Source organism: Camponotus floridanus, unplaced genomic scaffold, assembly GCF_003227725.1.
Source record: "Camponotus floridanus strain SB8 unplaced genomic scaffold, Cflo_v7.5 scaffold22, whole genome shotgun sequence".
Lineage (NCBI taxonomy): Eukaryota > Metazoa > Arthropoda > Insecta > Hymenoptera > Formicidae > Camponotus > Camponotus floridanus.
Window position 1 is genome coordinate 288,435 of NW_020229348.1, and position 18,040 is coordinate 306,474.

Genomic DNA, 18,040 nt, shown 5'->3' on the forward strand with positions numbered 1-18,040 from the left:
AAAGTCATTCTTAGTCGCGGCGATTGGAGCCTCCCCGGGAGGGGGGAGAGGGGTGATAATTTCGAAATCAGATTCCACGCACACACGCATGAAAATGACGCACGTACCGTTCTCTTTTTTTTCGTCGAACGACAGCGACTGGCATGCAATATGATTTTTTTTTTCTCGCCTCTGCATCGAAAGTAGAGAACTGGAATTGTACCCCTCGATCACGAATAAGAAATACATGATACACGATGTATGACTACCGTTTCCTTAAGCCCTCATATCATCATATCGCAGATAGTATATAGATATTATCTCTCCTATTTTTATTTAATTGATTCTTGTAAATATTTAATAACGACAGAAAAGGAAAAGATATCCTAAAAAAAGGCGATGCGTCAATCTCGCTTATATCTATCTAGATTATTGTGTGCGCTGCAAGTCGACACGTTTGAAGATATGTATAAACTATACTATATTCATATATAATATATATACTTCGTGTATCTCTTTCCACAAAGAGACACTCTTCTCTCTCTCCTATATATTTTTACTATATAATATACTATATATATTTTTATATATATCTTTTTTTTCTTGTCTTATTATTGTGCAGTAGGCGCGATAACACGTGCTTGGAGGCGATCCTTTCTTCTTTTTTCTCTCTCTTTCTTCCAGATACATGTGGAAATTGGACAGAGTGCGTGCATGTCATCGATATGTCACGTTGCACCTACCGCTGGAAGCGCCGTATCGTAAAATCGCGAGCGAAATAAAGCGAGAGTTCTGATCTACGCTTGGCAGGATGTAGGCACTTTTGGTGATGAATTATACGGCATATAATTATCTAGTCGCGATACATTTTGTATTTCTCGATTAATCCCGGAGGTACCTGTGCTTGCTTGGTTGTGTGCAATTGCAGTTTCACACGCACTTGATTAACAAACATTGTTTATTTCAACATTGTATATTTAAATTTCAATTTAGTTTTCACACTATACAATCTTTTTCCATTTTTTTTCATTTAATAATTAATAATTAATTTATTATAAATTAATTAATTATTAAATGTAATATTTTTAGAATTTAAAATATCTGTTAAATTGAGATCTTTAATTTGTGTAAATAAATTTCGCGGAGCGAAAATAGATTTGTATAAGAAGTGGATTATTTCGAAAACACCGCAGACTTTATTGGAATGTCAATTAATTATTGAAAGGAATGTCTCTTATATCTAACATTAACCAGGCACTTATTATTAGTCGTAACTCACATCACGCGATCATTTTTCGCAAAGTTCATAAATTGAATAATAGAAATAATTTTTTGAAGGAATGAAAAATGCATACATTGATCAGGACAATTATTGCCGTAAAAAACAACAGAAATCAAGCGAAACGAAGAAGAGAACGCCCATCCCGACAAAAGAGAAAAATATATAATAATATTATAATATATAATAATATTATGCAAAAGATCTTAGTGCGTTCTTTGATCAATCGTTGTTCGAAAAATTAACAAATCGAGCAAAGTAACGCGATAATATAATAGCGGATAACGGCGTTGTATTCATAATAATAACTCTATATCTCGCGTATATCTAAAAGTGATACAAAATCACGGCGACGAGCGAAATGTTTCGATTACCTGGCAGTCTTACTTTGAGCATAGATCTCTCTCAAAGAGGGAATGTTTTAGATGGCGAAGAAGCGAATTATATATATATATATATATATATATATATATATATATATATATAATTACATATATATATATATATATATATATATATATATATATATATATGTAAATCGTGTCACGCGCCTTTTTTTCTTCCTCTAATAAAATTCCGCTAACGTTACAACTATCCATTCATTTGCTTCATACACGTTTAACGCGTTCGAATCGAGACTCAGGTATTTTACCTGAGAATTTTACATGAGAAAGATATCGGAATATCTGTATTATGTAAATGTATACTGTAAATTTCACGCTGATACGCTAATATCAGATTGACGGTTTTTTCTAGAAAATAGAAGATCTTCGGAATCCTTGTGTTTGAAATTGTGCATTTGTAAATTTATTTATTTATTTATTTTAAAGAAATCTTTATTAAGTTTTTGTTTTATTCTCTAATAAAAAGATACGAGGGATTGTGATGTCATTTTACATATACAAGCGTGTCTATACAAGATTAAGATAAGGAGACACGAATTGTGTTAAGCCGATCGTATCGGTTTTCTATAGTAAATAAATCGCGAGCTTTTAACATCGTACAATTCTCAAACATTAGTACCGTATCGTAAACGTTATAAGTCTTTTATAATCGTGTTATCTCGATATTGCTTTTGATAAAACTTTGAAAATCGCCTGAGTTAGGGGGCTGTCAACTTGCCCCGCAAATTCACAATGTTTCTTACGAAGAAGAAAAGTATCGCCGATAACGGTATCATAAAAACTATTTCGGCTTCTATTTCGTATTTTCGAATCATACTAGCGACGCAACGTACTCGGATCGGAATACGATATTAGGTATTCCATGCGACGCACACGCATACGTGTCAACGGGATATTAAAACAGTATCGAATACATTGCGCGTATAAAAGCTGTATAAAATATACGAACGTTAAAAAATAGCGTTCTTCATTCATTTCTATGTACGAAGTGTTCCAATCATTTTAAACATGATGCCGATTTAACTAGATCAACAACAACTCGTCTTATCATTCGTGAATTTATATTCGTAAATTATTTATAATTTATGAATGTTTTTTTCTACGCCTAGAGATATTTACGTGACAATATTGTGTTATTAGAGCATCGCCTTCATATTACAATATTACTATAATCGTCGATTCTCATGTGATAGCACAGTCTTATAATATAAAAAAGACAAAAAAAGTACTAAATTTGAGGAATGCTTGTATATAGCGTTCCTGCTTGGTCCCTCGATACTTGTTGTTTACATCATAAATTTGTATCAAAAGAGAATTGACGATGAATATCTCTTATGTAATATTACAACACTTGGTCCCTCGATACATTAATTTTACATTGTATAAAAAACGGAAAGCACTGACGCAGATACAATTATAATTAGTTCGAATTGTGCGTATGTCTTTTAAGGCGTGGAATGATGAAGACGGAAGACGCGCGTTAATATCTACACTCATACACGCACACATACACACGATTTTTTCCCTCTCATTCCCTCTCCTCCCTCCTCTCTCATTTTCTTGTTCTCTCTATGCTCATATACATGTACAATTTTTTTTTCTCTCTCTACTATACCTACAATATACATATGTATTTCTATACGATACTTTTAAAATATAAGAAAGATCAAAGTGCGTAAGAGTAGCGTAAAGAAATCAAAAGATAGGGTTTGGCGGGGGGCGGCGCGTATGATTCTCTTGCGTGAAAGAGCGATCGAAAGACCTACGTAATTCTAAATCGAGAGAGAGTTCGCATAACAAAGAATGTTGAATCTTTTACTGATCTTTTTCCGACAGGTAAACTTGACGCAGGCTCTTCGCAAGATAACAAAAGCGGAAATCTCTCTCTGTCTGATACACGCGATCCATGTTAGGTGCATCAGGTATTTGTCGTTGGTCAATCTTATCTCTCTGTCGAGTTCGAGATTCAGTTTTCAACAGGGAGACCAAAAACAAGCAGCAAGGAAGGTGAAAGCGAGAGAATAGAACCAAGAGATGACACGCCGTCCCCCGCTTTATCACACGATCCAAGTCTAACGAACGAAGGTTTCCGAGGTGCCGGGAAGACCTCGCGCTCTTTTAAGCTCTTTCACAGGTGCTTTTTTTTCTCTCCTCTCGTTTTTTGTCAAAGGACAGCCTTTTGTCTACGCGATATAAAGCCCAAAATATTTTGAAAAAAAAAAAGAACAATAAGGATCTTTTTCTAAGATGTAAGATTAATCTCCTCTGTGACGGCCTTGCGTTTCCCTCTTAGATTTTCTCGTTCCGCTCGTATTATTCTTACAAGGCAGGTCGTATCGTCACGAACAAGACGTTCGCTTTTGCGACTCGTAGGAATGCAAGCGAGGAAGGCGGTGAGGCGCTTCGTGGAAGACGCGAGGATTTTTATTCACCGCGTGCACACACATGACCATAGGACGTTGGTGTTACGAGGGGCTTTATCCGCAAACTTTATGTACACTTTGCCGCAAAGAACACGTGTGAAAGAAGGCAACTCGCGCGGAGCAACAAAGCTGCTTCTATTAAATTTTTTTTCCATTTAGCTCACTAATTTTGACGAGGAAAAAATAAAAGGATAACGAAATAATATTCTTAATTAATTTTGATTACTTATTGGAATTACAGAAATGTAAATTAAATTGTAGAAATGTAAATTAAATTGTAGAAATGTAAATTAAATTGTAGAAATGTAAATTAAATTGTAGAAATGTAAATTAAACTGCTGAAAAGCTGAACCGCGCGATTGTTTAAATAACGAGTTCCTTATATGATGGCAAGACTGATCATCTGCTTCGTAAGAATATTCGCGAAAAGAAACGTTTTACGCAAGTGCGTCGGACGTTTAAATTTCATAAAAATAAAGAATGATTTATTTTTTGCAATCACATTCTCTGCAAAAGTAAAATGTTTCGATTGAAAAAAAAAATAACACGTATTATAAGAATTCCAAAAGTTTTTTCGACGCTTCCATCATTATTACGTATATAATACGAAAAGAAAAAACACGAAAAATTAAATCAATAAGCATTAGACGGCAAGAGTTCGACCATTGGAGGTCAAAATCTTGCCCGAGAAAATCCAAGAGGGTGTAACGAAATAAAATGAAGGAAGCGGACAAACGTAGAAATAAGTGGAATAGGCGGATGTAAAATCGATGGGAAACTCTCGGCGATGTGAAAGGATTCGAGGAGAGCTTCGACGCGAAGACGAGGAGGAGAGGCGAGGGGGCGGGCGGCGAACGGCACGCTTTGTCTCGACCGTAAACCTACCTGGAGAATGGAAGCGTGTACTCGCGCGAAAGAGAGGAACGGCGAGATATAAAAAATGTTGGTCTAAGAGAGAAGAAAAAAAAAGAAAAAAAAAACTAACTACCGAGGCCAAATTGCACCGACGATACTAAACTGTTCCTCCTCTTTGTCTCATCTCGGAGGAAGAATTGAAAACGTGGGCAAAGAAAGCGACTTAAGCTCTACTCTTAATAATAAAACTAGTTATTAATTACCTACGCGAGAAAGCAATAAACTTTATTAACCCCAATTTGTTAAGCGATTAACTTTGAATTGACTAAACTCTCGCTTCTTTACCGACGTGTGAGTTTTGCAGGAGCCTACGTGAATCGATTATTAATCTGATTTATTAATTAATGTCGATCGTACTAATTCAAGATATGCTTGATCGAATCGAAAATCTAAGGAAAAGTAGAACCAAAGTCCGATTAGTCCCCGAGATTCTCTTCTTCTTTTTTCTTTTTATAAAATATACTACAAGAAGAGATAGGAAATTATTGACCGGAGCACCGGTGCAATTCGGCCCAAGACGCTAATTCCTCCGATCCTCGTCTTCCCAGTACTTTTGCATCCGCGACAAACGGCTCTTCGTCATTCTTGTCTCTAGTCCGGAGACTCGGTCCTACCGTTCGCTTCCTCTCACCGTCGAGCATGGCGTCACTCTGATAGAGGAGACGAGGAATCCTTCGAAGGACTCGTCGAAGGACCTCGAAGAGGTCCTTCCCGATCGTTCCGTGCGATCGTTACACGTTCTCCTTCCCCTGGAGCTTGATGGCGAGGTCGGCGATGAGCTGCTTGTAGACCAGGGGATCGATGTTCTTGCCGAGCTGATAGAGAACGAACCAATCGCCTATCTGGCACTTGTCGCTGATGGTTTTCACCTGGTCCTGCGGTGACAGACGCGAGCGAGCTCGCAACAGCACCATCCGGAGCTTGGGGCCGAGTAGGACAGCCACGCGATAGAAGAGACTGAGGCCGCTCAGGGCCGCCAAGATGATGAACCAGAACCAGAGGAACACGTAGATCTTCTCGTTGACGATGTTGAGCGGCAGCACGCAAAGACCATCGAACTTCTGCACCGTGCCGGACGCACCATATTTGTGGAATGTGCACTTGGTCACCTTCGGGAACACCCGGGACATGGGATCCATGCGCTGCTCGGGCTCCAGCTCGGTGAACCTGAGGACCTCGGAGCCGTAAGTGGTGAACTCGCCGTCCAGGAAGAAGTCTATGAAGAAGATCTGGCCGATGACGTTGACGAGATTCAGCAGCTCGCACAGGAAGAAGCGATACGCGTAGAAGTTCTGCGAGTGCAGATTCGAGGTGAAGTATTCGACCAGCAGCTTGCGCCGGTCGCTCTTGCAATCCTCGCTCACCACCGGGCAATTAAGATCCAGCACCAGCATCTTGATCCTACCGCCCTCCCATGTCTTCCACAGGTAGCGCGGGATGTAGAAGAGGATCGCTTGGAAGAAGAGGGTGAAGCAGACCCACTGGTAATACTTGTGATATTTTACCTCGTCCTCGCCCTCGACATGGGCGGCGACTCCCGGCTGCACCAGGTCCTTGCCGACGATGCCGGTTCGATCCGGGATCGTGAAGGTCGAGTAGATCCAGCAGTAAGTATCCATCACGTGGAGCGGTATCTCGTCCACGATGCAGTCGATCGGGTCGCCGATGTATTGCCGGGAGGTCACCAGCAGGGAGAAGATGATGAGTCCGATGACGGTGGCCTTGTAGTGCAACCGGAACACATTGTTGTCGATGCACACCGAGTCGAGCTTCAGCAGCCCCTTGACGGAACCGAACACGTCAAACATGGTGGCGACTGTTGTTGCTTCTTTCCTTCGCTATCTAGATTTCTTCGATTCCCCGTATACCACGTGTAGGCACACACGCACACGCGCACCGCGTACCAGACTCGTCGTGCGTCCGGTCGCCCACCGTACGGTTCGAAGTCGCAAACTCGATTTGGTCCCTCGCACGATGCGACGCGACAACGTCGTGCGCGCTCGGCAGCTTCCGCGCTCCCTCGTTTCGCGCTCGTCAACCACCCCTCCGACAGCCCCTGCGCTGGCGACAGCGGCGGCGTCAATTCGCTCGGACTCGCACACGTGCGCTCTGCCCGTGTGTTACGCGCGACGACGTTCGGCTCCGCGTTCACGCGCGCGACCAACAGCCTATCACGCTACCGTCCCTACGCGCGACGTTGCAAGCGTCACCGAGCGGCTCCGTCGTAATGGCCGCGCTCGAGACGAGAGACGCGACACGAGCACGCGAGGACACGGCGTTCCACGAGCTGCTCCCTTTGCTCCCTCTATCTCTTTTCCCTCGTCCCGTTTCGCTCGCACGATTCTCCGTCTCTCTCTCCCGTTCTCTGGCTCACACAGGCCGGTCGGGCACCAACAACTGTCCGTTGCCTCTGCGGCGCGCGGCAAGGAGACTCTACCCCCACCTACGCCACACCGACTACCTCGGACCGCGCTATACGTCCGTCCTCGTCCCTCCACCTGGCGACGGATCTCGTCGACGCTCGGCGCTCGCTCGGTCGCTCTCGGCCCGCGCTCGGCGAACTTCGGGGATCCTCGGCCTCGCCGCGACGACCGCACGACTCTTGGCATGGTTGTTACCATGGCGACTGGCTACTGAGGCTGCGGAAGCATGGGATTCTTCAAGCACTTTGCTCCGTTTTGCACGCTGTCGATTAGCGCTAATCGTTTCAAATGCCTCGCTCGCTTTTCCGAGTCTTTGTTTCAGATAGAGAACCGTGTATAATTTGTCAAAGATTGTTTTCTCATCTCGCCGCCTCTCCAATTCAAGTTGAGCTGATGTTTTAGCTGTTAGTAAAGAGAGAGGGGGATCGCGCCATCGATGAATATTAATTATGAATAACTGATTTTTTGTTTAGATTTATAGCGAGAAGGGGACATGATATATTCATATAATGATAAATAGCCAAACTGGTTTCTTAAACAAGTTAATTTTCGAATATCTTCTCTCTCTCCTCACCCTCTCATTTACATTTCGCATGTATTTTAGAGATTCTTTCTCGCATAAAGTATCTTAAAAGATATATATAGAGAAAAGCTTTATTAAAATATCGAAAATTCATCTAAAATATAATCAAATTTAGACTAGTTTCTTAAACAAGTTAATTTTCGAGTATCTCCTCACTCTCTTGTTTACATTACACGCGTATATTTTAGAGATTCTTTCTCGCAAAAATATAGAGAAACGTCTTATTAAAATATCTAAAATCCATCTAAAATATAATCAAATTTACACTGATTTCTTAAGCAAGTTAATTTTCGAGTATCTCCTCACTCTCTCATTTACATTTCGCATACATTTTAGAGATTCTTTCTCGCATAAAGTATCTTAAAAAATATAAAGAAACGTTTTATTAAAATATCTAAAATTCATCTAAATCTATAATCAAATTTACACTGGTTTCTTAAACAAGTTAATTTTCGAGTATCTCCTCACTCTCTCATTTACATTTCGCATATATTCGCATGTATTGTAGAGATTCTTTCTCGCGTAAAGTATCTTAAAAAATATAGAGAAACGTTTTATTAAAATATCTAAAATATAATCAAATTTAGACCTTTAAATTCATGTAATATGTTCCGAATGGAATGATAGAAAAGGATAAGAAAAATAAACAGGGATACGTGTTTGCAAGTATATCGCGTGATATCTTGTTACGCGATAAGTCGCTTTAACATTTCCTTCGTAGGTCAGTGGCATACGATTGTTACGTTTCGGAATCTGACGTAATCCATGAATGAAAATGGGCGAAAAATTGCGCTGCCTCTTTTTATTTAACGCGCGCAGCACCGCGTGACAAAACGCTTTTCGCATGACAATCGATGATAATATCTCTCCTATCCTAAACGCGAAACTCTCTCACGCCGTTTGACATTTATCCCAAGAAAAATGTACGGGGATCTTACAACGCGATGTAGAATATACAGCTGTAGCGTGCGCGATAATAATAACGTTGCACACTATTCACGATAAACATGTTACATCAAGAAAAGCAACGGTAGCATCCAGGCCGAGGAATTTGGCAGGCCTCCCTCTACTTTCGTTTTTTGTTTCCTTTTCTCTTTTTTTCTCGATACAAAGAGCAAAGGTCGCCTTCAAGAAGAGACCTTTTCCATTGTCAGGAAGAAACCAGCATATACTATAGGCATAGAGGCAGTTTATATATTAGGGACATTGGATTATAATATTCAACTCTTGATTATTATGTTAATTAACTTTGGTATATTTACTTGTATCGCAAAATTTTCGAAGAATCATGGAGAAAAGAAAATATTTTGCGCGCAAATATTTATATCATTTATCGATGTATTTAAATATAATTATTATATATATTTAATTATATTTAATATATTTAATTTATATAGATATAAATTAATTACATTTATATGTAAATAATAAAATATACATATAAATTAATTATATTTATAATAAAATTAATATACATATAAATATATATTTAATATATATTTAATATATATTAAATATATATTTAATATATATTTAATATATATTAAATATATATTTAAATAATTTTTAATTGCAAGCCCTCGGCTCATTAGCAATTAATAAATATAATATAGCAGGATATTTCTAATAATATGCAAGGAAACACGCATTTATATAAAGATGTAATAATAATTGTTACATAATTGCTAATTCCATTCATCCCGTGCATCGAATCGTAAATCATTCATGACCATTGGACGCGCGTGCGCTAAAAATAGAGCCACTGTAATGAAGCCTCTGCCTCTACTGATTAATTATTCTCACTAAATCTATATATAATACATATATCACAGTTTACCGCTTAGACTAAGCTCCCTATCGAAGATAAGGATACTTCTGCGCGAGACATCGTGTTCGTATATCGTCGAGTCCACGAGTAACGTCAGCGCGATAACGCTATCTGCTAAGCAGCGCTATTGTATTTCGTTGGGAAAGCATTAGTCGGAGCGATATAGCCAGCTGTTTGAGTCATCTCGTAGAACAGCGCGTCCGGGCCATCTCGTTATCTTCCGCTCAGGTAGGACTTAGACAGGCGAACACGGGTTAGATGAATCAGCGAGCTGCATCGCGGAAAAGAGGATCTTTAATCCTATGTGTGGTAGCGCTCTTTAAGAAGGGGTCGCAAAATGCAAGGACTCAAAACCGGTTGAGTTCGGCCAGTCGGTTCCTTTTTTTTGCACGCGATAAATAATCGCTTTATTTATCTCTATACTCTATAGTATATGCCGAAAAAAATATATATTTTATTTGGGATCGGAAATTGCGAATGTTTTCTATGCAAACGTTTTTAATTGCTTTAATTGCATAAGTGATCTATATAAAAAATAAAATAAATAAACACAAAATATATATATATTTTTTATTATATAATTTATAAGTATATTTTTAATATATTATTAATATATAATTATTAATAATATATATTATATATTATTAATAATATATATTATATATTATTAATAATATATAATTTATTCAATTTATTAATATATTATTTATTATATAATATACATATATATATTTAAAAAAATTTTTTTTTACTTGATTAGCACTGGTTTTGATTACTGATGATGATAAATCTATTACGTTTTATTTAAAAGAGCGGAAAAATGTATCTGAAAAAGGTGGAATTTATTGAAAATGTGTGTGTGATTGTCTTTATTAGAGATGTGTTGTGATTTATCATTTCTTATATAATCTAACACGTCTTATTAAAGTCGTACAGCTTCTGAGGTAAGTTTCTATATTTTTTCTTTGTATACAATATAATGTTAACTGATTCGCACACACAGTTTTATGTGATTGCAACTCAAGAATATAACGATAAAATAATGATATCACTTGATCAGTGAAAAATATAGATAAGATCATCATAAATCATATTTCGTATCGTACAATCTCGAAAGAATAATAACTGTTTCTTGTTGATATACGGCATTTATTGATTATACGAATTTATTGATTATAAGAAACAAGACTGAAGAGATAAAAACCATAATATGTATTAGGATTACAATCTTCTAAGCTCGATATTATATAATGTATGTACACATTATCACAGTACTATACGCAATAAATCGCTACACACGTAATTTTACACGTGCCTGTGACTTAGATACATGACATTTAGTTTTTGCGCGCGTATTTTTGAAATAATATTAATTCAAGTATTATTTTTATCTCTTTCATTCTAATGTAATTTAGAAAATTATATTTATATCTCAAGTAAGTTTTCAGAATAAAAACTGCGATTAAAAAGAGGCTATTACTATTTCTTGAAAGATTTAATAAATATACATTATCATATCATTAGAAGAGACAATTGTAATTTTACATAGAACGTATAAACGAACTTCAATACGAGCACAATCCGAGAAAATATGTGCTGGATAATCTGAATTCATTAAATTTGGCAAACTGAAAACAAAAAATATCGTTTTATATAATTATTGAAATGATGAATATGAAATATTTGAATCATTACAAAAAACGTATACTCAAGGACGGTCCTGTGGCGCAACGGATAACGCGTCTGACTACGGATCAGAAGATTCCAGGTTCGAATCCTGGCAGGATCGTATAATTATTTTTTTTCTAAATTTGAATATATACAAAGTAAATTAATTAAAATTAATAATTTTTATTAATATCTAGGAAACAAAGATTTTTATAAATATACTAAAAGAGTAAAATATCTTTTAATCATGAAAGAAATAAAATACTTCTATCTATTCGCTTATTCTAGTCACTAATTATTATAAATATCTTAGAATATTTAGAAAATAATTTATTTATAAATAAAAAAGAAAAAGAAAGGAAATATTTCATGAAAAACTAGTGTGATATTTCAATACATACTTACCGATATTTTTCAAACTTAACATATTCGCAAAATTTAGAATTAAAATAGTTTGACTATTTTATACCTTCTATATCACACCTTTTTATATCACACGTAATTAATTTTTTAACTGATTTCATATTTTTGACATATGATTTAAACAATTGATATAACTTTATATATGTGTTAATATTATTATTATTTATAGCAAAATTATTCTGTCTAATACTGTGTCTGTTTTTGTCTTATATGTCATTTTATCACGTATACTTTTTGTCGCTATCACAGACGCAATATGTGTAAAAGATACTTATTTGATGTCATATTTAGCACTAATTGCCGACGAGAATATTCATTGATGTCAAATAAATTAACCCATCGTCGTTGATTTTCTCTGTATGAGAAACAATAGTAGAGCCAAGAAAGATTAATTCTAAAAAATCCAGCTGTTATTTTGATATGCAATGTGTCTTAATGTCTACGTTAATTAATGAGAACTATATTTTTGAACTTTTGATATTTCGTTAATTCAGAAATAGATAAAAGGAACATAATTACATCTCAGAGATAGAAAGCCACATTTTTTATTAACAAATTTTTCCAAACGATCTCAAAAATTCTTATCTTAAAATTTTTTTAAAAGATTAAAAAATAGAAGAGAATATATCATGTTTTTAGATTTAATGTGCTTTGTTAAATGTTGTAATTTTTCATTTAATTCTCTCGTTAAGTATATTGAAAAAACTAAATATTTGATTGCAATTTTTAATTTTTAATTATTAACATTATATATATGACATGTACTTTCTTTGACAATTCCATTTCCTGTAATTAAGTTCTCCTCACAGAGAACATTGAAGAAAGAATTACCTACATCTGATTTTATAATAATCTAATAATAATCAACAATTCCGGTTGTTGTACCCTTTCAAAATTCGAGGTCGGTGATCCTCTTGGTATTTCAAGTCTCAGGAGTTGTATTCGTCTTGAGAAAGAAGCTACCTCGACCAGATGAAGTCATCACGAACTCTTGTTAATTACATTATCCCACGCTACCTTTGTTACGTTAACACAGTTTTATAGGATATTTTTATCTCGAGACTCGATATATCGTAAAGTGCTTTTTAATAACATCAACTTGAGAAATTATAGATTTTCAGCAATATTCATTTGCTCCAAATTTTATATTTACACAAGAAAAAATAATGTCTGTAATGTACAACTTTATATTTTATACGCAAAACATGTTCGTTAAAATTTACTCTTTTGTTGCAATTTCCCTTGTAATATATACATCTTGTTAATTACGTTTTCAGCTTTTAAACATCTGAATGAGTCATATACCTTAAAAATAATAATGGTCATTTCAGGTCGACAAATTTCGAATGGAATTTTGACAATGCGATACGAACTGGTCAGGTGAGAGCGTTGCTATGAATCAGCTCAAGAATTTTTGACCGTACACGATGGGTTTCTCTTACCTGCGGTCTGCGGGTAGGCGTCGACGCGGCACGATTCTCGATACATCAGCTGGCACGGGTACCTGTAGCTCCACTCTATCTTTCTCTCGGTCGAGGGGAACGAGGGTAAGACGGAGAGAAGGATAAGAGAGGAAGAGAGAGAAAGAAAGAAGAGAGGGCCGGTTTTTCTGGTTTTCCACCTCCGCAATCCGGTGGTCTCTCTCCTGTAGTCTCCTCTCGTTACCTTTGCACAATGAGACGTGTACGCGTCTTCATACGACGATCCGATAAACGAGAGAATAACGTATATATTTAGGAAAATTTATTAGCATTCTGCTAACTACAATAAAGTACGTCTCGCTCTCTCATTCATTACTTTCGCTGCGTATTATATAATAGTATAGCGTCGACAGACAAATCTCAATATACGAATAATTACTTAGTCATTGATACTATACGAATAATAATAATAGTATATGATACATAATATATGAGAAAGAAAGATACACCAAGTATATAATAATATAAAGTACAGTACAGTATAATATAATAATAAAAGTAATAATTTAAATAATATGTAAGAAAAAAATAAAACTTATACTTTTACAAAAATTGAAGTTTTAGAGCTTGTTTCATTGTGCTATAAAATTCCTATCTTACAAGAATTGTTTCATGAATCATAATCCACATTCTATTATATCAAAGAAATTAATTTAAAATGTTGACTTAAATGTACATTAAAATACACCTGCGTGTGTCAAACATATGCGTACCATTTGCAAAGTTCTTATGTCTATTTACTCGTAATACTAAGGGCAAACATTGGTAACAGAGCAAGGCTATGATATATCGCATAATGTATGTACATATACTATGTAAAAAAACGAGATTCGATGTATAGGACTTCAATCATATGATTCTGACGTAATTGAGGCTTTTGCAATCAACGACAAGCGGATGCATTTAACATTGAATTACAAGGTATATCTTTTCATGGTTAATTGTAATTAATACAGTTCCATTGCAAATGAAAATGTACTTTGTGACTTGACTTATACAAAGGATTCTTTCGCTAAAGTAATTTGAAATTTTATAAAGGCAAAATTAATGTACATAATGGAATAATCTTAAAACGCGATTGAATAATAAAAATAACCGCTTGAAAATATTGTAAATTTCTAAAAAAATTGACCAATTATTTTTTTTAATTAATATATATGTAGATATTTAAATATATATATATATATATATATATATATATATATATATGTGTGTGTGTGTGTGTGTGTGTGTGTGTGTGTGTGTATGTTTTATAAATATATAAATATATATAAAGATCATTTATATTTTCTTCATTTTACAAGAGAGGGGATATACATTTATCGGTTAAATTATAATTTACTGATTGACAAAGGTATGTCCAATACGTACATACACACATGTACGTCCTATTTATATAAAATAAATTTTAGTCTTCACCATGGTCTCTCATGTAAATTCCTAAAAAAAATACATCTATGGAAAATATAATTATTTATTTTTGTTAAAAATCTAATCATATAAAAAATACATAGTTACATTAGTTATTTTTGTTTTTTTTATTTTTTTAAAAATCTATTAATTACTCGAGAAAAATAATAATTAGTAATAATTTTTCATGTCGTGACTTTGTTGATTCCACTAAAAGTTACATAGCTCAAAAAAATGATACAATTATCTAAACAAAAAAAAACTAAATAATATTTTAAAATATGTAAAAATACATATAATGATAAATCTGTTTCCTCTGATATCTATATATGTTAACAAATTTCGTAATTTATATAATTTATAATTTTTTTATGTTATAAAATATTGATAAAAAACCGTCCACTCCATTAAAAAAAAAATAATTTTGCAGGGATCTTTATATATTTCGCGAATATAAGCTTCAACTTACATTCCACGATAAGTTTCTCGTAAAAAAAAAAAAACCAATTAGCTGATATGATAACTGATACACATAGAAACTAATATATCTATACTGCAGTTTAATTATAACACTTCTTTACTTACGCGATGGAGTGTACTTGAGAGCGAAATATTTACAGTGACACGCAAAGCCAAGAAAGTGCTTGGAGAGGTATCCCTGAAGCAGTTTCTAACGAGCCTCGCTGTGAATAACAATCCGCAATATTTCTGAAGAGTCAGCAGACTGTTGATCGAGGATGGCTACGTCTGTAAGTAGTCTTGTCAAGATTGATTCACACGATTCTTGCTGAAAAGCACCGAAATGATGTAGCATAATATTTGTCTTTTTTTTCTTTTAGGAACGCGAACGATTGTATACCCCGAGCGAATGGAGTAAACGATATGGATCCGAAGAGTTGCGTCAGCAATTCTTTACATTTTGCGCAAAAAGTAATATAGCAGTTTTATATCAAGCTCTTTTGCTGCTAGCTTATAAAGTAATCACATTGCGATAAATTTGGCGTGAATTTTGTTAAAGTTTTCCTGATTTCACTGTGTGTGGAAATTTGTCCGATACCATTTTATTACTAAAGGAACTCGTTTATTTATTATTACAGTTACGGGAAAGGTTCAGAAAACTATAAAATGCGAACTAAATGTGCCATATGACACCACGGAGCGTACAAAATACGATATATACGGCACCGATTTACCTGAAGGTACGTAACAATTCTATAATAAGACACATGACATTACTTGAAATACAAGTGAATAAAAAAAATAAATAAGATAAATTATAGAAAGTATAGACTCGGATATAAATTAAAAGGCTAAATAAGGATAAAGGAAAATTTATATATTTATATATTATTTATATATTAAGTTAATAATTTACTCTGACAATCACATATTACTTTATTTCAAACTGATGAATTCAATTAAATTGTTATTACTTGTTATAAAAGCGTGAATTATATAAGCATTTATCAGGTTTGCGTATTGAAGGTTTGTGAATGAATAATTTATAAATTATATATCATTTATTTATAGATAAATGTAAATTGGCAATTGGCAAGAAAAACACTCTATTCCGATCTAAGAAATTCCATCTTATTTATTGGAAATAGATTTTTTGTTTGTCAATATCTGAAGATATATATATGTTATGTTGAAATAATTTTGTTATATGACCTACAAGTTTTATATCCTTTCAATGATAAATGTTTATATATATACTAATAACGTTTCAATTAATTCAATTAAATTCAATTTGAAATAAAATAGTATGCGACTATTAAAGTAAACTGTTATTAATGGAAATGTTAATATTTTCGTCTAATGCCTTTGTAAGCTGTTAAATTTGTTACTTTTTAATAACGATATTTTACATTCACATTCAATCACAATATAATCTTATTTATTAATTATTAAAAACATAGATACTAAAAGATAGTTGTGTATCTTAGATGCACCAATATTTGTCTTTATCCATGGTGGATATTGGCAGGAATTCAGCAAGGATTTATGTGGATTCGCGGTACCCTTGTTTGTTGAAAACAAAATCAAAGTAATCACAATTGAATACGATCTGTGTCCGAATGGTAAAAAATTACATTAAAAATACATTAAATTTTATTGACGTTTTCTATTTCTGAAACTTAAGAAATTTAGATACAAAAAATATATGAAAGTATTACAGATTCGCAAATTATTATTATATTATATAAATATATATTAGATATAAATTTTATTGAAAGATTATTTATATTAAAATAGTATGATTGTATTTTCTTCTATTTTAGTTAAACTTGAAGATATAGTAGCGCAGATAAAATCGGCAGTCGAACAAATATTAAAATATGCAGCCGATTCGGGCTCCAAGTATGTTACTCTCAATCTTTCATTATATTTGTATATCAGATTTATACGTACTCTTGTAAAAAATAAATTTCAACTATATGTTTAAATAATGCTTACAGACGCATATGTATTGCTGGACATAGTGCTGGGGCGCATTTGGCTGCAACTTTGTTGCATGATGACGATTGGATCAATCGCATGACGCAGGAAGGATATTTTGCACTATTAAAGGAAATCGTTCTAATAGGTGGCATTTATAACATAAAACCTCTAGTTGACATCAGTTTTGGGATAGCTCTTCAGCTCACTGAGTAAACATTTTTTATGTATCTATAAAATATTTAATACAACATCGTATACATTACACTTTCTTGACATTTTAGAAAGGAAATTAAAAACTGGAGTTTGCTTACTCTTAATGAAGCGAAAGATTGTCATATCAATGGCTTGAAAGTTATCGTGACTGTAGGGGAATGTGATTCTCCTGTATTTATAAACGAATCACGCGAATATGCCAAGGTATTAAATTAAATATTAATGTGCACCAAATATCATAAGAAAAAATCATAAAAATTAAGATTATATTACTGTTTCAGAAAATTATTCCTATAGTGGATAATGTGGAATATTTGTTACTTCGAAACAACATTGATCATTTTGATATAGTGGAGAAACTTTTGGATCCAAATTATCATCTCGCTAAATTAATAATAAAATGTCTTCAACCTGATATGACTATTTGAAGAATATAAAGCTAAAACATTTTATGTTAGAATACGCTACAATATTTCTTATAAGACGTTATGTTCAATATACTAATTAAAATACAACGTTATATACTAATTAAAATACATTTTGAATTTTCTAATAAAATTTATTAAGAA

The 18,040-nt window shown here is 34.2% G+C and overlaps 2 protein-coding genes and 1 non-coding gene across 5 annotated transcripts; 2 read left to right on the forward strand and 1 right to left on the reverse strand.

Annotated features, from left to right (window-relative positions):
* Positions 1-3,098: 3,098 nt before the first annotated feature.
* LOC105253620 (innexin inx2) lies at positions 3,099-7,401 on the reverse strand. Its single transcript, XM_011261761.3, has one exon. The coding sequence runs from the start codon at positions 6,806-6,808 to the stop codon at positions 5,732-5,734; it is 1,077 nt and encodes a 358-aa protein (XP_011260063.1). The 5' UTR covers positions 6,809-7,401; the 3' UTR covers positions 3,099-5,731.
* Positions 7,402-9,951: 2,550 nt separating this feature from the next.
* Positions 9,952-17,963, forward strand: LOC105253611 (kynurenine formamidase). 3 transcript variants are annotated; one of them, XM_025408617.1, is made up of 10 exons: positions 9,952-10,062; positions 13,257-13,472; positions 15,437-15,565; positions 15,656-15,746; positions 15,914-16,015; positions 16,763-16,897; positions 17,099-17,177; positions 17,276-17,467; positions 17,540-17,675; positions 17,753-17,963. In XM_025408617.1, the coding sequence occupies exons 3-10, from the start codon at positions 15,554-15,556 to the stop codon at positions 17,897-17,899; spliced, it is 894 nt and encodes a 297-aa protein (XP_025264402.1). In that variant the 5' UTR covers positions 9,952-10,062; positions 13,257-13,472; positions 15,437-15,553; the 3' UTR covers positions 17,900-17,963. The 3 variants fall into 3 exon arrangements, with proteins under 3 accessions (XP_025264402.1, XP_011260041.1, XP_011260050.1); XM_011261739.2 differs by lacking the exon at positions 13,257-13,472 and having other exon boundaries at positions 9,970-10,062; XM_011261748.3 differs by lacking the exons at positions 9,952-10,062; positions 13,257-13,472 and adding an exon at positions 14,073-14,327.
* Trnar-acg lies at positions 11,551-11,623 on the forward strand. Its single transcript has one exon. It is a non-coding gene; the product is annotated as a tRNA-Arg (tRNA).
* Positions 17,964-18,040: the final 77 nt, after the last annotated feature.